Source organism: Anguilla rostrata, chromosome 3 (assembly GCF_018555375.3).
Source record: "Anguilla rostrata isolate EN2019 chromosome 3, ASM1855537v3, whole genome shotgun sequence".
Taxonomy (NCBI): domain Eukaryota; kingdom Metazoa; phylum Chordata; class Actinopteri; order Anguilliformes; family Anguillidae; genus Anguilla; species Anguilla rostrata.
In genome coordinates, this window is record NC_057935.1 from 58,786,839 (window position 1) to 58,806,724 (window position 19,886).

Consider the following 19,886-nt stretch of genomic DNA (forward strand, 5'->3'; position numbering starts at 1 on the left):
TTGCGCTTCTTGATCTTCAAGAAAGACCAGAGAACATCAATATCAATAAAACATTTTTATTTATTTATTTTTGTTGTTGTTAAATCACAGGCTGCAGTCAAAAGACCAAACTGGCCGAGCGGTTCATAAACAGGTGAAGCAATAGCTTAATGGGGCTGGAAGCCAAAGTGACAGCTGTTTGTGTGCTGGGTGGCTTCCAAATGACCCGTCCTGATTTAGTCACGAGGGACAAAAGCAGCTCCGCTCTGTGGTCCAAATAATGCCAGTTTCCCCCTTGTTGTCGTTGTTGTTAAAGTAAACAATTTAAGATTTCAAAAATCATTCTTTTAATAGAATGCCTGCCATATTGCAGGACAATCACAATTATCAATGTGGTATGAAAGAAAATGTTTTCTGATTATGTTGTTTCATGTATTATTGTCATATTTCCAACACAGCTCGAGAAGTTCCTGCTCTCGTAAACACTACGGTTTCATAAAACCATTTATGGGAAGTGGACCATGGCCCGGATTTTTATTTTTTATTTTTGGCAAGGCTGTGTGAACTCCTTGTAAACTTTGCAGACCATCACTGCTTTTGTAAAAAAATATTTATTTATTTTTTGTGTGTGTGTGCCAAATAAGTTTCATAAACAGTTTTGAAGAAAACATTCACTTTTAGAACTGTAGACTGTTTGTCTACAGGAGACAAAAATTCGTAGTATACTTGCACACCAAATAAAGCACATCTCTTCGTATCATGAGAATGCTTCCTCGTCATAGCTTTGCTTACAAAATCCTTTAATAAACACAATCACCATAAACTTTTCTGCACACCCAATCTCTGATACCTCTCTCTCTTAACAAGGGCCAACTGTCATGTTTAGACCTCAGTGCATTATGGAGTGCTGGACTGTGGCTGTTGACATCAAATTGCTAAAATTAGAGCACAGTCAGATTGGCTCTGTCTTGTTACTCTCTCTCCCCCCACAGTTCCACAAATTAAATACTGCACAATACTTTCATTGGTCTTAAACAGCAACACACATACACCACCAGCAAGAGGCAGCGCTAGTTTCAGCCCTTTACTGTGACATCACAGACATGATGTCACAATCACCTCTGAACCACTTGTTCACCACTTGTGACCTTGATCAAAGAGCCAGTCAATTGCAGCCCATCAATGCAGTAGCATTTATGCACTTTTTGGGGGCAAACCACCAACTTCTCCTGTTGAAAACAGTGTCTGGGCCTTTTTTGTTGTTACCTCAAAAATAGTTTGAAAAGGCTCAGGTGCATTCTGCACAGGAAATGTAAAAACAACAATTTAACAAATTTTACAGTACAAAACCCCCTCTGCAGCAGGCTTAAAGAGTTTCTCAAAAGAGGGCCCCTGGGTTTGCTGGTGAATCACATGCCCCAGATAGCCATGATTTAGCCCCCCCCCCCCCCAATTCACTCAGAAGACAGCTGGCTCTCAAACAAATGCACTGCCCCTTGCTGCACTCACACAACCCACAGTGAGGCAACACACCGCTCCACACCGTGTCCCAAATATTAGCTTCCCCCACACGCAGGGCTCAAAACAACCTCCAAATGTTAAGTTGACAAGCCGCCTGAGGACAGAATGCATGTCAAAAGCAAACACTGGGAAAAGCAAACACTGAAAACTGTGCGCGCGGGGGGCACGCGGTGGACAAAAACACCCCGTCACAAACGGCACCCCTGGTGTTCAGGAGGGATTACTGCAGCTGTTGGCCTCAATCATTCTGCTCATTTCACAGATGGCTGTGTTCGTGCCGGTTCTGGCACATGGCACACAAAGGACGTCTTGCGGGGAAACGGCATTGTTCATTTAAAGACCATTTAAAGACCCATTAAAACGTTTTTGTTACCATCACACATGCATATACAAAGACACTAACAAAAATAATAACAAATAAAAATTAAAATCCAGTTTTAAGTGTATGATAAATCGGCACTGCACTGCGCGGCAAGAGCCAATCAGCAGCTGTCCTGCAGGGTCTGCCAGCCACAGTTGGCACTGGCGTGGTCTGAATCTCGGGGTGACCTCTTTTTTTCAGACACACAACCGCAAAGCTCCCTGCGTTATAAAACTATCCAAGCTGGTTAAAAAAGGAAAGGGAATGTGGCTGCACACACACACACACACACACACACACACCAGCACGACCACTACTAGTCCGTCAAGCAAGACTACACACACACACACACACACACACACACACCAGCACGACCACTACTAGTCCGTCAAGCAAGACTACACACACACACACACACACACATACACACACACACACACCAGCACGACCACTACTAGTCCGTCAAGCAAGACCACACACACACACACACACACAACAGCACGACCACTACTAGTCTGTCAAGACCACACACACACACACACACACACACCAGCACGACCACTACTAGTCCGTCAAGCAAGACTACACACACACACACACACACACACACACCAGCACGACCACTACTAGTCTGTCAAGACTACACACACACACACACACACACACACACACACACAAACACACACACGTACACAAGCTCTCCCTCGGACAAGACAAGTGATTTCAAGAAAACAGCAACGCAGCCTTCTATCATATTACGGGCGTTTATTGGTTCAACTTAACACAAAGACTACAGCAGCTCAATCATGCCTGTCTGCGAAGGCAGGAATGTTGATAAATGTATACTTTTTAATCTTTATTCGCGTATTTCTTTTTTAAATCTTCATAATAATACATCGTACAGCTGGAAAACAGGAGGGAAAAAAAGTCACAATTGACCTTGACCTGCTTTTGACAGACATGGAAGTATACTCTAGTCCAAATCCACAAAGAGATTCTCTAAAATCTACCAGGAGAAAACTGAGGACGAGGCATTTCCGGTAAGTTTTTCTGCAACTGCACTAAATGGTGCATATTCATGTGTATGTTTGAAAGACTAGGACACCCTTTCCTGCCGCACAAAATGGAACCTCCATTCAGAAAGAACATCTTGACTGCAAAACATGACATCAGTTTGGAAAACAAAAAGCAACACATTCCAGGAAAACCCGTCTGATTTGCTGAGTGACTGTAACAGTTGAAAACACAGTATAAGACCAAGTGTAACAGAAGTGCTCAGAAAAAACATTCGCTTCATAAAAATACTTCTATAAAAAGAAAGAAAGAAGGAAAGAAGACAAGGAATGGCTAGACAGGTCGGTGTGTGTGTATTGTGTGTGTGTGTGTGTGTGTGTTTCTGTACTGAGAAGAATCCTGATATGTACACATTCCAATCCAGAACTTTCCGAAATTAAATGCGCAGCTTAATTTTTTATCTCCTTCTGGTAAAGCTGTTGTGTTGAAGAGGACGGCTTCAAATGACTACAGTGAAAGGGTTTAACCGTCTTACCGAGCACTCATCATCATCATCATCACCTTCATCAAAAATGAAGGCCAGGGCAGGTCCAGGCTACACTTAACGCTGCATAATACTGTACAGGAAACGCTGTGTGTCTTCACTGCGCACTGTACACACTCCTGATGAGGTCAGAGACTACTATGACCTCACAATGGCCCCCTCCAAGGTCCCCCAGACGACCGCATTCCACAACCGCCCACCCGTGTCTATGACGGAGGACTCTACCTTAACAAGGGCTATTTACAGTCACCCACTCAATCTCAGGTCAGGGGTCACCGGATAACTGTCGGGAGCGGAAGACGCGCTAGCGTCAAAGTGCTAACTTGGGTCCCCGCTGGTTTGCTACAGTGACTGAGTGAGTTCTGGAATGGAGAAGAGTTTTGGGATGGGGGTAAAGAGGAAAGAAAAGGGAGAGAACCAAAAAAACATGGATATCTGCAATCCACCAGGAATATTAAAAACTCCACTACACATTCAGTGGAGATGTTTGGGTTGCTTGCGGGAGTGTGGTGTGTGTGGGGGGGGGGGGGTGTCTGAGCACACAAGGGGGGAAAAAGGCACAGACGGGCTCAAGAAATTAAGAAGAAAAAAAAGGGAAAAAACAGATTAAACAATAATACAAAAAAAAAAAAAAACAACCAACCCAATCAAAACACCAAACACCAAAAACAGCAACGTGATTCCAGTTCTTAGAAGCGAAGGGTTTGAAGAAACAGCGCATGAGGTAGGAGAGACAAGAGACCCGACGAGAAACAGCAGATTTAAGATCGAAATGCGGTAGAGGAAATGGCAAAAGCACGTTTAAAAAAAAAAAAAGAGGAATAGGGAGGAAGGGAGTGTACCAGCCTCTGTGTGTGTGTGTGTGTGTGCGCATGTGCGTTTCTGATTTTCCCCAGGACACACTCAACACTGAGAGAAGGTCTGCTTTATCTCGTCCAGCACGTTCCCCAATAGAGCAGACTCGTCACATTTTGCATCAATCGACACGGTCTGCTCAGTCTGCAAGAGATAGAGAGAGAGAGAGAGAGAGAGGAGGAAACAACAAAGTCACCAATGCATATGAAAAAACTACAAAAACTACCACACGCAATTACCTGATAAAAGCCACACGTTTGCAGGCATACACAAAGCAAACAGACAGAAACAGTCAGTAAACAAAGGCTGCACCATGGGCAAAAGTCTGCAGTAGACAAAGGCTGCCTCTGCACCGTGGGCAAAGTCTGCTGAAATACTGACAGTAGATTTGTTGTAAAAATACCTCAGATGCCTTTGAAAATGTTTTTGAACAAGACCAGGTTAAAACCTAGTGTATGGCTGGACCTAACACACGCGATCCGGCCAACCAATGGAGTGACGTCATCACTCACTCAGTCAGCCACTGACATTTGCGTTTGTAGGGCTGGCCCTGCTCTTGCGGTCCAGCCAAAAAACGCAATCTGGCTCTGTTAAAAACTTCCATACAAACGGACATACTGACGGTTTCCTGCAATTTGAGGGGGGGGGGGGGGACTGGAACCCACACTCCAGCTGGGGGCTGCGACTGCAGAGATGTGGGGGGGGGGGTGGGAGAACACACGCTTTTGACCAGCAGGCAGACGTGGTGACCCTGGATGGATCTGCTGTACATGGATGCACAGGAGTCAATCCTCTCCACAACTATGAGACAGAGAGAGGGGGGGGGGGGGAGGGAGGAGAGAGAGAGAGAGAGAGAGGAGGGAGAGAGGGGAGAGAGAGAGAAAGGAGAGGGAGGGAGAGAGGGAGAAGGGAAAGTGAGAGAGAAAGGGTCACGGAAGGAGGAAAAGAGAAAGATAGGGAATGAGAAGATGAGAAAAACAAGGGATAGAAAGTGAGATGAAAAGCGATACGGGGAGAGAAAGAAAACAGAGGGCAGGAGAGAAGGCGACAGACGGGAGAGGTAATTAATAACAGAAACTTAATTATCTCTCCATTTCATGAGTTAGCAAGACACACAAAATTAAAAAAAAGAATAAAAAAGTAGCGCCCCTTCCCCTCCCCAGCACACCCCCACCCCCTGTCCCGTGTCCCGTACCGGAGAAGTGGTGGTGGAAGCAGATCCGGGCGAGCAGGTGGTGGAAGGGCATGCTGACCCCCTCCAGCCTCACGGAGCTCCCCTTCAGGTCCCCCGACTCCAGCAGCTTGGCGAACGCGTCGCTGAGGGTCAGAGACCGGCGGTTACATCGCGTTACTCTCCCGCCAAACACAAACGCGCGGATACAGAACACAAACGCGACCGCGAACACAACCTAAAAAACACGGAGTACAGTTTAACTCCCGGTGCCAGCGTTAAACCAAGTGTGTTGGACAGTGCGCGAGTGTGTGTGTGTGTGTGTGTGTGTGTGTGTGTGTGTGTGTCCACGCCCGGGGTGTGGAGCAGGCGTGCATGCGCTCACCTGTAGCAGGGCGTGGTGATCAGGTAGGAGGAGCAGGTGAAGTGCAGCTTGAAGTCCAGCTTCTCGTGGGTGGAGCTCTCCTCAGACTGCGGAGGAGAGAGACTCTTTGTGACATCACAGAACTAACTAACCATCGCCCAATAGCGAAACGGGTCGAAAGCTCCGCCCACCTAGACAGCTCATTGCATCATTCTCATCCTGTATGTATGTACGGTATGCGTCCTCCCTCAGCACACAGAGCCACGCCGACGACAACACAAGGCCTTAATGGTTTCCGGAGGATTTTCTTTCAAAGGGGCGGGGTGGGGGGGGGGGTGTTACCTTGACGATGAAGGCGAGGGTTCCCTTCAGCTTCTGGGGCGTGACGATGCTCTCCACGGAGAAGACGAAGCGCGCCTCGTTCGAGACCCCTGCGGGAGCGGGAGGGCAGCCCCGTTAACCAGGCCGCCGTTGGTAACCGCGGCAACCCGAACAGTTCAAGGCCGCAATCGTGGGTTAAGGGGGTTTCTCCCTCACCTGGGGGCAGCTGGAAGGGCACGGTCAGGCCGTCGTGCGGCCCCGCCCCCTCCGGCCGCTGCAGCTTGGCGTTGAGGGAGTCCAGCACGTTGAACTCCATGGACTTGAGGAAGCTGTCGCACTTGTTCTCGAAGATGACCGACACCACCACCTGGCTTCCGTCCTGCAGGTTTCCCTGGATGTCACACATCTGAGGCACGGTGGGGGGGGGGGGGGGAGGCGGGTTGTCAGCTACGCGCGGCCAATCAGGAAAAACAAGGACTAACCCCAACCAATCACACGCAGGGCACGACAGAAAAAAGCACCAATCCCGCTTCAATTCACGCCAAAACCTCCCAGCGGACAGATGAGCCTAAAAACCCGGGACTCCCTTTTGATTGGTCCAGACGGCACATGTGACATGCCCGGTCCAATCAAAGACAAAGAGGGCCAGGTGTGTGAAAGGAAAGGCGACCCACACGACACATCAGGCGATTCACACGTAGTCACGCACAGAAAGGCGGTATCAGCACTCCGGACAGAAGGCAAAATGAGGAGAACGAACGGGCCGAATCGTTGTCGTAAAAAACGCCATGCTAAGACACACAGGCCCCTCCCCCTTCCTCCACACTTACCTCATCAGCATCCTCCTTCATCTTAATGGCGGGAAACACGTGGGGTGGGGGGGGGGGGGGGTTACAACGTTAACAGGTGAGGGGATATCGAAAAAGCAAGCACCCACAATTCCAACTGTACAGGTTTCCACGGTTTCCGCTCCCTAATAGGTGGCCTTTAATTGGACGGAGGAAACGACCCAAGCATCCAATCCCACGCCCAGCCTGCTTCGTCCCAAAGCCCCACCCCTCACTCTCACACTCACCATCTTGATGTAAGAGTTTTCTGCCAGCAGGCTGTAGTTGGACATCGGCTGAAACAAGAATACCATGGGTCAGGGTGGGCATGTCACAGAATGAGCATGTCAGCCAATCACATACCAGCACAATGTTTGCACGTACAGGACGACTGTGACAGAAACAAAATGGAGTTCAATCTACTGGCAATAAAGCAGGCGTGCCAATCAAAATATTTGAGCAAGCACACTCAAACGATCAGCACCCAGCATATTGAAAAATAATGTTCAGGTAAAAGATTTTGCACACAGTCTTTGTCAGTGAAATGGGGCTTCAATTAAATAAATGAGTATTCTTTCCCTCTTGTCTCACCAGTCACTAAAGTTTCAGTTGCGCTCATTACTATAAGACAAATCTTTATTTTAATCAAGTCAAAAACATACTAAAGTTAAAAACAAACACACACACATACACACACACACACACACGCACACACACACACTTGCGTGAGAACTAACCGGCAGTGGCTCCTCCTCCTCCACCGTGCCGTTCTGCACAGACCCGTCTCCGCCCCCGTCACCATGGTGATGGTGGTGATGATGATGATGGTGCTTCTTCTTCTTTTTCTTATCCTTCTCCTCTTTCTCCTTCTTCTGTTTCTTCTTCCTGTGCTTGGAGGACTTCTGTAGCAGCGAAAAACAAGGGAAAAACAGTGTGTCCCCGTGCGTTTTACAGTGTGTCCCAGTGCGTTTTACAGTGCGTTCCAGTGCGTTTTACAGTGTGTCCCAGTGCGTTTTACAGTGTGTCCCAGTGCGTTTTACAGTGTGTCCCAGTGCGTTCCAGTGCGTTCTACAGTGTGTTCCAGTGCGTTTTACAGTGTGTCCCAGTGCGTTTTACAGTGTGTTCCAGTGCGTTTTACAGTGTGTCCCAGTGCGTTTACAGTGTGTTCCAGTGCGTTTTACAGTGTGTCCCAGTGCGTTTTACAGTGTGTTCCAGTGCGTTTTACAGTGTGTCCCAGTGCGTTTTACAGTGTGTTCCAGTGCGTTCCAGTGCGTTTTACAGTGCGTGTTCCAGTGCGTTTTACAGTGCGTTCCAGTGCGTTTTACAGTGCGTTCCAGTGCGTTTTTACAGTGCGTTCCAGTGCGTTTTACAGTGCGTTCAGTGCGTTTCAGTGCGTTTTACAGTGTGTTCCAGTGCGTTTTACAGTGCGTTCCAGTGCGTTACGTGCTTCCGGCTTTGTCTTCGTGACTCTTACGGCGCTCGGACTCATCGGTCTGGGAGCTCTGCTGTCTTGGACTCTCGCTCGACAGCAGCCTCGCGAGTCTGGGGGAGCTGCTGCTGCTGCTGACTCCGCCTCCTATCAGAAGCACATCACTGTTAACGGCCAATGCGAGGACCGCATACACACACACAGCTTCGCCAAGCCGATTCCGCTTCACAAAACATCACATCCTCACCTCATTCTACCTTTAAAAATCATGAAAGGTTTGTTCTTTTTTTTTACTTTTAAAAAAAAGTCATTTCTGATTTCACAGCCTGCGCAGGTGGCGTCTGACACACCACCTGTTTAAAAAGCTACATTTACACGGCAAAAAAGTAATTAAAATTTAAAAAAATTTTTATTTAAAAAGTAATTTTTAAAAAACCTCAATAAATTAACAAAAAAGATATGTGAAGGACAGTGCACAGACGGTGCTTAAAAATATTAGAACAAAGTGAAAAAAGAAAGAAAGAGAAAGAGAGGAGGGAGGAGGGAGAGAGACAGAAGTGCAGCGACTGTTCTGCACTGTCAGACCACTCAACACAGAACAGAATTATTATTATTATTATTATCATTATTAATATTAATAAAGATAATAACAACATTTGAGACAGTTAATAGCAACAAACATGACATTGGACACAGCTAAACCATTGAGCAGCGCGTGGAAACAAAGCTGGAGACAGCGGACAGAGAGAGGACACCCAGATCCACACTGCAAGCCAACGAGCCAGACAAACCGCTCAGAAAGAGAGTGCGGCGGAAAGGCAGGAGGCAGGAGGAGGAGTGGATGGAGGGATGGCAGAAAGGTAAGAGGAAGGAGGAGGACCTGGGTCTTAGGGGGGGCGGATGGAGAGATGGGCGTAAGGTGAGAGGGCGCAGGGGGAGGAGTGGATGGAGGGACGGCAGAAAGGTAAGAGAAAGGAGGAGACCTGGTCTGGGGGGGCGATGGAGAGATGGGCGTAGGGAGAGGGCGCAGGGGAGGAGTGGATGGAGGGATGGCAGAAGGTAGGAAGGAGGAGGACCGGGTCTGGGGGTGCATGAGATGCGTAAGTGAGGGCGCAGGGAGGAGTGATGACGATGCGAAGTAAGAGGAGGAGGACCTGGGTCTTGGGGGGGGCGGATGGAGAGATGGGCGTAAGGTGAGAGGGCGCAGGGGGAGGAGTGGATGGAGGGATGGCAGAAAGGTAAGAGGAAGGAGGAGGACCTGGGTCTTGGGGGGGGGCAGAGGAGAGATGCTAGGTGAGGCGCAGGGGAGGAGATGGGGAGGCAGAAGGTAGAGAAGGAGGACCTGGGTCTTAGGGGGGGCGGACAGAGAGATGGCGGTAAGGGGAGAGGGACGGGGCACTGGACCTGGGTCTTAGGGGGGGCGGATGCATTGGAGAGCCAGAAATCCAAATCTGAGCCCTAAAAGCAGCAGACAGGGAGAGAGGGATGAGCTTCACGAGCAAAGAGATGATCTCGCTGCTTCTCTTTTTTCACTTCCTTCTCCCGCCTTTCTCACTTCGTCTTTGTCAATCCATCTTCCTCTTCTTTCCACCTTCTCTCTTTCGATGCTTATTTTACTAATTGTTATCTTCCCTTTCAGCTAGCTTTTAACTTGAACGTAAATTAAACTTAAGATCCAAAACTGTCATCTGATAACCTTAAAAGACAGGCAGCAATGCCCAGGGCTTTGCTGTCATCCATGACCGTCATAAATGCTGCTACATTGTAAATTAGCTTCAGCTACAGCTATACAATGAGCCAAAAAAAAATCAGGAGAATTTAATAAAAAGACCAATGAGGACTCAGTTATGGTCAGCTATGATGTCATACCTCCACTGGGGCAGTAGAGGGCGGGGCTTCCACCTCGATGAGCTCCTCCGATTGGACAGGCTCCTCTGCCGGTGGGGCCTCTTCTGGCTCCTCCCCTCTGTCCTGTTTATGTTTCTTCTTCTTCTTGTCCTCTTTGCTCTTCTACGACACAGACGGGCACATCCCTCTTTTTTATAAAAAGTTTTTTTTTTACCCCATTTTCCCGAAATTCTGAAGGGTACATCATATTTCTCGGTCAGCCTCACTGACGTAACCTCCCCCGTTAACAACAGAGAGACATGCCTAGTAACAAGTTAAAAAGGAACTACCTGAAACCCACCGCAAACAAACAGGAAGCTTTAACGCACTGGAGCGCGCACTTCCTCCGTTTCACATCCGAAAATGCAGTCCACACTTACAAACTCATCCCACGACAAACAAACTGGGCACAATAATTTACGCAAAGCCATAACACAAAAATAAAAGCATCACCAAAATATGTGTATTTTAAAATAACAATAAAAACAATGTAATATTCCAGTTGAACTGAACCCTCAGATTGTGAGCGATAACCCTGGAGCTGGGAGAGGAGCGGGCGGGCGGGCGGGCGGGCGGGCGGGCGGGGAGGGGCGATTTGTATTTCTCATTATTGGTTGTTGAAATAAAATGTACTTGAAATGAAATAAAAAGGATCGCGGACCCTGGCTGTGAAAGAGATGATGGGCGACACACTCCCTCCTTACACCTCCTCGTACCTTCCTCTCCTTCTTCTCTTTCTCCCTCTTGTCTTTCTTGCCCTTCTTCTTGGGCTCCTCCACCGGGACGCGCTCCGCCTCACCCTCGTCCCCGGGGCTCTTCGGGGAGCTGGCGGGCCGGTGGGTCCTGACCGGCAGCTTCTCGCTGTCCGCCAGGGGCCTGGACGGGGGAAGGGGGTACAGAGAGGGGCCGTGGGTCACGTGACCTGTGTCTCTAACCCGTCGAGGTGCGAGCTAGCAAATGCGTGATTAGAATGTTCTTAACCGAACATTCTAATGGTGATGTAACAATCGGTACGGGAGTCCTAGAACACCGACTTAGAATGACTTAGATAAAAACATTCCAGAACACCTGGCCTTCAAAGGGTTAAAACGCATGCCAAACTGGAACGGTCCCACACACAGGAGCTCGAGACTACAGACTCAAACAAAGACCCTGTACATTAGGGATGGTGCTTGTTAACTGATTCACAAATCGAGTGATCACATGTAATGCGCTCCATTCAAAATGGACTCGCACGGGGAAGAATTTATTTTTAGAACGCATCTTGGCCGAACAGTACCACTGATTATATAGAAAATGCATGCACACATAACGCACATTAATAAAGTTTTTCCATCACAGTAAGCCTGGGTTAGCTTAGCGTACTGTGTCAATTAACACAAGTAGCACCTGCAAAAGTTCAATCACCGTTCTAAATCAATGCGCATCAGTGTGACTTGATAAATGAAGTGGTAATCTGTCAGAGCTAGCAAGCTAACAGTCACAATATCACACCTGCAATAGTATCAGTTGGATGTTGAAGAATGACTCTGGGTAGCTAGTCTACGTTATACCTCGACTATGTTAAGAGTTGAGCCTATTTTGAATATAATTAAATAGTTAGCTAGTTAGCTATCTGCTGTGATAACAAACATGCGGTGAGACCATTTAGACTAAAACCAAACTGAATCTTAATATTAGGTAACGCGAGAGATACATTAAATTAATAAATGGAGCCAACGCATAATCGTACATGCATAGCCTTCGTGAGACAATAATAAAGATCGAATAGGCGCGTATCCGATGAGTAATCTATCGATCCATAACTCATGCTCATCCCAACTGTATGGCAGGGCCTGTGCATGGGGTAGAAGGGCGATCATGCATATCAGTCCAGACTAAAGCACCGCCCACTTTTTTTCGGGGAAGTGAAAGCGCTCAGAGTGGTTCTGCTGGGACAGAACCACTGGAGACGGGTGGGTGGGGGGAAGGGGTTAATCAAGGCATTCTACTCTAACAGGCTGAGGACATTCAAAAGAGCAGACAGCCACAACAGCACCACCCTCTCCTCCACCTTCAGCCAATGATATTTAACCAAATCTGCGTCTAAAAATAGGACACCACCATTTCCGCAGTGGGGTCTGACTAGTGAAATGGGTCTGCCTGTGTTATTTAAAGGCCACATTGAGCCGCACTTTACAAATTAATTTAGCTCGTTTAGCTGTCTCGGCTAACATTTCCAACGGTATTTCCAATAAGGGAGTCCAAATTGAATTTGAAATTGTCTGGGAAAAGCAATTAACATTTTTAAACAAACAACGGAAAATTCTGGACGTTACCAGGTTTGCAAAGGTGTTTTTTTTTTTAACAGTCTTACAGGACCAGCTAACATTCCCGTTTAGCTCAACATGTGACACACAGTGTACTCTACCGTACTGGGTGAACCCCCCCCCCAGGTTGCCATGGCGCCGTGTTCTAACCCAGCGCTAGTGTTGGCAGGCACCCCGCCAGCTGCCGTGGGCATGCCGCGGCGCCGCACAGCGCGGCGTGCGACCACCCGCGCCACCAACATACGCGGCGTGCGCATCGCAAACCGTCCGAGCACACCGGAGGAAACCGTGAGAGTTACAGAACGCTGAACTTCAGCGAAGCTCGGGAACTGAAGGTCAGGTGCAGCAGGAGTGGGGCTGGGCTGGGCTGGGGTGGGCTGGGCTGGGCTGGGCTGGGGTGGGGTGGGCTGGGCTGGGGTGGGGTGGGGTGGGGTGGGCTGAGAGTTCCGGAGGATATAGTGACAGGGGGGTGGTGGTGTTGGGCCGATTTTTTGGTGTTGTTTCTTTTGAATGTCTGGTTACTGACCCCATGCCCCCCCCCAAAAAAAATCATATAAAACAATAAATGTAAGAAATGTAAGAGAGCAAGGGGTGAAGAGTCTGAGCAAGGGAGAGACAGAGAGAGGGAGGGAGGGAGGGAGAATGTGAGAAATGAGAGAGAGGCACGGGGAAGGAGAGGGAGAGATGGGAGGAGGAGAGGGAGAGACAGTAGGGTAAGAGGGAGAGAGAGAGACAGACTGGAGGAGGAGAGGAAGAGGGAGAGGGAGAGACAGAGATGCAGGCTGCCTTGGGGGGCAGCGTAGCCCCCCCCCCCTCTCCCCCCCCCTCAGTACTCACCTGCGCTTCCCTCCAGAGACCAGGCTGCCGGGGGCAGAGGGGGGGTGTGTGTGCATGAGAGAGAGAGAACGGCAGGGCTCGTTCAACACCGGTCACATGACCACGTCATCCACAGACTCACACAGCTCAGGACACGGCTCCGCTCACTGAACGCCGCTCAATCTGAACATCGCTCAATCTGAACAAAGCTAGCGGGAAAGTGTGGCATGCGCGGAGAAGCGCCAGGGGCGGAACTCACCTGTCCAGGTCGATGTCCAGAGCCCTGTAGGGGTCGTTGGGGTCCTTGTCGTCATCGTCGCTGGGTAAGGCATTCTGAGAGAGATGAAGGGAGAGAGGGGAGAGAGAGAGAAAGAGAAAGAGAGAAAGAGAGAGAGGCTAAGCACTCGCTAGTAACAACTCATGACAGTTCCTCCAAAGCCTCCCTCCCCCTCCCACCACCCCCAACTGCCTGAGTGATGTCACAATGACTCCCCCTCTCCTGGCAACAGTAGCCCCGCCCACTCCGTGACATTTTTCCGTAATTACTCCACCATTCTGCCCATTAGCTGACTGTGTAATCACCAGGTGTTCCTCAGCTAGGGTGTGTGTGTGTGTGTGTGGTGTGGAAGCGTGAGGTAGTAACTGACAGCTTCTCGTCATCAGTGTCGGGTTCGGGTGTGTGTGTGTGTGTGTGTGTGTGTGTGTGTGTGTGTGTGTGTAATCACCAGGCGTTCCTCAGCTAGACTCCGGCCCCGGAAGAGAATGAGTGCTGACGTAACACGAAGCGATCGAGCTGAATGAACTACACAGCTGTACGAGTGTAGCACAATGGTAAGAACTGGCTTGTAACGAAAGGTCGTCAGGTTCGTCCGTAGGAACACTGCCGTTGTACCCTTGAGCAAGGTACTTAACCGGAATTGTTCAGTATTATATCCAGCTGTTAAATGGATACAATGTAAAATGCTGTGTAAAAAGTTGTGTAAGTCGCTCTGGATAAGAGCGTCTGCTAAGCGCCTGTAATGTAATGTAATGTAATGTAATGTAATGTAACACAGCGCGTGATGACCGTAGCACAGCTGTGTGCCGCCGCGAATGCTCTACCGTTCGGCGACGATGCCACCTTGGCGCCCGGTGGCTACCTCGCATCTCCTCGTGACGATGTCACCAGTGGGGATCCGCCCGCCCGATCGCCCGCCCCCGGCCCCTCTTCTCCCTCTTCTTCTTTTTCTCTTTCTTCTTCTTCTCCGCCTTGTCCTTCTGCCAGCGCTCCTCCTCCATCTTCACGTACTGGTCGGACGTGGACATCCCTGAGAGAGGGGGAAGAGCAGGAGGGAGGGTGGAGGAGGAGAGAGGGAGGAGGAAAGGTAGGGAAATAAGAATCTGTGAGATCTGACCCAATATAACGTTAGAGCAACAGCACAATCTGAAAAACGCAACACATGCACACACACACAAACACACACACTACACACACCCTTACCTGGGACTTTGAGAGGCACACTGAGGTCAATCTGTACCACAGGAATGTGGTCAACCCCTGGAGCATCCTGGTAGCCCTGCAGACAGACAGACAGACAGACAGACAGACAGACAGACAGACGCAGAGAGAGACAGGTTTATAATAAACCATGTTTAGGCAGACAGTCGGGTTAATAATTAGCAGTGCTTAACTCAATGTTTATATACTAAAGCAGAGTGAGTGCAAGTAGACACAGACAGACAGACAGACAGACAGACAGCAGGTCAGCGTGCAGCACGCAGACTTGCCTTCTGGGAGGTCGGCGAGGCCTTGATGTAGAAGGGATTGCTGGCCTGTTCCTGCTTCCTGACCTCCCTCCGCTGAAGGGAGGAAAGGGGGAGAGGGGGAGAGGGAGAGATGGACGGAGTGAGAAAGACAAACGTGTGGACGAGGAAGGATGGCAGTGTAGAGCAGTTGCTGTTTATTATATTGTATAGGGATTGCGTGCGTGCATGCGTGTGCAGGTGTGTGTGTTTGTGTGTGTGCTTGTGTATGTGTGTGAGCGTGAGTGTGTGTGTGTGTGTAGCTGTGATGTGTGGCGTGAGTGTGGTGAGTGGCTGTGATGTGTGTGGCGTGAGTGCGTGTGCAAGTGTGGGGTGTGTGCGTGTGTGTGTGTGTGTGAGTGTGTGTGTCGTACCCTGGCCAGCTCCTTCTCGTCCACCTCAGTGTGTCGGGTTCGAGTGTGTCGCGGCTCTTCCTCGGTGAACACGGCGCGCGGCTTCTCATCCTCCGACTCGCTCTCCGACGGCGGCTCGTTAATCCAGGCGTCCAGGTCCAGCCTTAACACACAACACAGCGTGTTACTGTGTTCAGTACAGCGTGTTACTGTGTTCAGCACAGCACAGCATGTTACTGTGTTCAGTACAGCGTGTTACTGTGTACAGCACAGCACAGCATGTTACTGTGTTCAGTACAGCGTGTTACTGTGTTCAGCACAGCACAGCATGTTACTGTGTTCAGTACAGCGTGTTACTGTGTTCAGCACAGCACAGCATGTTACTGTGTTCAGTACAGCGTGTTACTGTGTTCAGTACAGCACAGCATGTTACTGTGTTCAGTACAGCGTGTTACTGTGTTCAGTACAGCACAGCATGTTACTGTGTTCAGCACAGCGTGTTACTGTGTACAGTACAGAGTGTTACTGAGTTCAGTCCACCGTGTTACTGTGTTCACAGAGTGTTACTGTGTTCAGACAGGCGTGTTACTGTGTTCAGTACGGCTGTTACGTGGTCTGGTTACACACGGCTTGTTACTGTGTTCAGTACAGTACAGCGTGTTACTGAGTTCAGTACAGCACAGCATGTTACTGTGTTCAGCACAGCGTGTTACTGTGTTTGGTACAGCACAGTATGTTACTGTGTTCAGTACAGTACAGCGTGTTACTGAGTTCAGTCCAGCGTGTTACTGTGTTCAGCACAGCATGTTACTGTGTTCAGCACAGCGTGTTACTGTGTTCAGTACAGCATGTTACTGTGCTCAGTACAGCACAGTGTGTTACTGTGTTCAGTACAGCATGTTACTGTGTTCAGTACAACACAGCACAGTGTGTTACTGTGTTCAGTACAACATAACACAGCGTTTTACTGTGTTCAGTACAACACAACACAGCGTGTTACTTGTCAGGAAACCAACAGCGTGTAGCGTGTTCACTGGGTGGGAGTGGTACTGGAGAAGGGGTGAGTGGTACTGTGTTCAGTACAGGCTGTGTGAGAGGTACTGTGTTCAGTACAGGCTAGGTGAGAGGTACGGTGTTCAGTACTGGTGGGCGGTGTTGAGTACTGACCCCTCTGGAACGGGCACTTTTTTCTGGGCCTTGGGGGCGACGGGGTTGAGCTCCCCGGCGAACAGAGCGGTGAGCTCCTCCCCCACCTCCACCCCCTTCTGCTGCAGCTTCTGCACGTACTTCACCAGCTGCAGGATGCAGGAGGCCTGGGGGGGGCGGAGAGGGGGAGAGAGAAAGAGTTAGAGAGGGAGAGAAAGAGAAAGGTGGGAGCGAAAAGAGAGAGAAGCAAGAGAGAGTGAGGGAGAGGGGGAGACGAAAGGAGAGAGGACAGAAATGTTCATTTGTTAAGAAATTGATTAATGTTATCAATGGTATAATGCTTTTATAGCAATCATGTATTTTCTCCTCCTTTCCTCATTTTTTTTCTCCGCCTCGCTCGCTATGTTTCACACGTAACGTCTAGAGTGCAAAGCATTTTCGGCTGGACCAATTTGACCTGAGAGAGGGAAGGGACAGACGGGCTGGGAACGACTGAGACAGTAAGACGGAGAGGGTAAAAAAATTTTTTTAAAAAGGGGTGCGTGCTCACCCTCTCCTGCACCTCCAGGTCGGCGCTCTGGACGAAGAGGGGCAGCCTGTCGATGAGCAGCTGGCTGCTCTCCTGGGCCGCCTCGGCGTCCACCGGCTCCCCCTGCTGGCCGCACAGCACCGCTGCAAACAGCTTGGCGGCGTTCTGCACATACACGGCCTGGATGTGCCCGGGCAGGATGGCCACACGGGGGCGCAGCATGGCCTCCAGGGTCTGCATGGGGTCCTCCAGGTGCCTGAGGGGGGGGGGGGGAGCACAGGAGACAGGGGACAGGGTCAGTAGGGTGTGTGAGCGTCAATCATTACTAGTGGTGGGTCCAGAAAAGCACATTTACTCAAGAGGTGGGTTTCATCGATAAAGGGGGGTGGAGAGGGGAGAAGAGGAGGAGGGGAGGAACAGAGAAAAGAAGAGAAGAGGAATAGGGCTGGGGGTGCGGGGGGTGGTGGGCTCGCACGCGTACTCTGAGAACTCCCCGCAGATCCACGCCGCGGCGTACAGGACCTCGCAGATGCCGTTGCGCTGCGTGTTGCCCGTCAGCAGGTGGGCGTTGTCCAGCAGCGTGGCCATCTGCGCCACGGCGAAGCCGCGGATGGCCTTCACGCGGATCGCCACGTCCAGCATCTGGGAGGCGATGAGGTGCCCGTGCCGCGTGCCCTCCAGGCGGGTGAGCTCCACCAGGATGCTGATGTACCTGCGGAACAGGGGACACGGAACACGGAACGCGGAACATGGAGCAATCAACGAACCCTTTGAAGAACAGGTTTCTTGGAATGTTTTTTCAACGTTGTAAGTCCGTGTTCTAGAACTCCACCGCTTTCAATTACCAGCTGTGATTGTTACATCAGCATCAGAGCGTTCAGTTAAGGACATTCTAATCGCGCATCTGTGATCTCACAACATTAAATGGTAACTAATGTTACGTACTCTGTAAGGAAAGCAACTTGAGCACTGTAAAGCTACACTGATCAGCTGAAGTTAGTAATACACTTTTTGCTTATAGATGTTTGCTGGTACTGACCACTCAAAGTTGGTGATGTAGTGGTAGCTGATAGATGTTTGCTGGTACTGACCACTCAAAGTTGGCGATGTACTTGGTAGCTGATAGATGTTTGCATGTACTGACCACTCAAAGTTGGTGATGTACTGGTAGCTGATAGATGTTTGCTGGTACTGACCATTCAAAGCTGGTGATGTACTGGTAGCTGATAGGTGTTTGCTGGTACTGACCACTCAAAGTTGGTGATGTACTGGCAGCTGATAGATGTTTGCTGGTACTGACCACTCAAAGTTGGTGATGTACTGGTAGTTGCTCTGGCTGCAGATGTCGATGATCTTGGTGAGCAGCTCGTCGCGGTACGTGGTCCCCTCCGCCTTGTCCACATGCAGCATCAGCTTCTTCACAATCTCCATCAGGTTCTTCTTGGACACCTTCGACACACAAGAAAAGTTTACAGTTTCTAAAAGACTGTTTACTCTTGAGAAGTGGATATAGTGTAGTGGTGCTATCCACTATCATGCTGTAATGTAATGTAATGGATGTAGTTCACACTTAAGGGGCAGATGTAGTTCACACTTAAGGGGCAGATGTAGTTCACACTTAAGGGGCGGATGTAGTGCACACTTAAGGGGCAGATGTAGCGTACACTCAAGGGGCGGATGTAGTGCACACTTAAGGGGCAGATGTAGTGTACACTCAAGGGGCGGATGTAGTACACACTTAAGGGGCGGATGCAGTGCACACTTAAGGGCCAAATGTAGTGCACTACCATGCCGTAGAGCAGGTCCAGGGCCCTCAGACGGATGGACTCGTCCTTGTCGTCCAGGCACTGCAAGATGAGGTCTTTGTGGGACTGCACGGACTTGGGGTGCGTCTTCAGGATCTTGGACATGGCCAGGAGGCCCAGGTACTTCACTGCAACGCACAGGAACCACGTGATACTCAGACTACAGACGGACCTACAGGCCACTGAAAAAACGTAAACACTCAAATGCAGCTCTGTAGGCCACAGAATAACCCTAAAAGCTCACACGCTGCTCGATGGGTGACAGAATAACTAACTTATTGACCATTGTTCTGTGTGCCACTTGCTGCCCTAAATGCAGTAAGATTTGCCTCCAGGATGGTGGCGTATCTATCCACCAACCAGAATGAATCACAGTGTTTTCATTAGCAGAATAAAGAAATCTGATTGGCCATATGTCTCAGTGATAAAGAAATCTGATTGGGTAAAACGTTTCAGTGATTAACAGCATACAGCAGTTCTGCCCATGGGGGGGGGGAGGGGGGGGGCTAATAAGACCCTAACTGAAATTAATTAATTGGGGAAAAACCCCATGCATGAGAACATCAAGAGGACTTTCCAAATCTAATAGAATTTCAATTTGATTTCTGAGGCAAAATGGACTTGCGCAGACAGCACAGACAGACAGACAGCACAGAAAGACAGACGCACAGACAGCATAGACAGCACAGACATACAGACTGCACAGACAGACAGACAGACAAACAGCACAGACAGACAGACAGACAGACTGCACAGACAGACAGCACAGACAGACAGAAAGACAGACAGACAGACAGACAGACAGACAGCACAGACAGACAGCACAGACAGACAGACAGACAGACAGACAGACTGCAGGCGTTGATGAAGGCC

General features: G+C 49.5%; 1 protein-coding gene across 1 annotated transcript in view; it reads right to left on the minus strand.

Annotated features, from left to right (window-relative positions):
• Positions 1–2,606: 2,606 nt before the first annotated feature.
• Positions 2,607–19,886, minus strand: part of ap3d1 (adaptor related protein complex 3 subunit delta 1) — a 25,794-nt gene continuing 8,514 nt past the window's right edge. Inside the window, exons 12-34 of the mRNA XM_064329833.1 lie at positions 18,996–19,141; positions 18,509–18,657; positions 17,690–17,920; positions 17,230–17,464; positions 16,701–16,846; positions 15,555–15,696; positions 15,166–15,237; positions 14,879–14,954; positions 14,590–14,705; positions 13,658–13,794; positions 10,990–11,149; positions 10,256–10,396; positions 9,729–9,844; positions 9,517–9,644; positions 8,401–8,533; positions 7,695–7,950; positions 7,206–7,253; positions 6,347–6,536; positions 6,152–6,240; positions 5,831–5,916; positions 5,470–5,591; positions 4,996–5,075; positions 2,607–4,418 (exon numbers count right to left, since the gene is read on the minus strand). Coding sequence (XP_064185903.1) covers positions 4,323–4,418; positions 4,996–5,075; positions 5,470–5,591; positions 5,831–5,916; positions 6,152–6,240; positions 6,347–6,536; positions 7,206–7,253; positions 7,695–7,950; positions 8,401–8,533; positions 9,517–9,644; positions 9,729–9,844; positions 10,256–10,396; positions 10,990–11,149; positions 13,658–13,794; positions 14,590–14,705; positions 14,879–14,954; positions 15,166–15,237; positions 15,555–15,696; positions 16,701–16,846; positions 17,230–17,464; positions 17,690–17,920; positions 18,509–18,657; positions 18,996–19,141 — 3,095 coding nt within the window. The 3' untranslated portion in view covers positions 2,607–4,322. The remainder of the gene's footprint in view (positions 4,419–4,995; positions 5,076–5,469; positions 5,592–5,830; positions 5,917–6,151; positions 6,241–6,346; positions 6,537–7,205; positions 7,254–7,694; positions 7,951–8,400; positions 8,534–9,516; positions 9,645–9,728; positions 9,845–10,255; positions 10,397–10,989; positions 11,150–13,657; positions 13,795–14,589; positions 14,706–14,878; positions 14,955–15,165; positions 15,238–15,554; positions 15,697–16,700; positions 16,847–17,229; positions 17,465–17,689; positions 17,921–18,508; positions 18,658–18,995; positions 19,142–19,886) is intronic.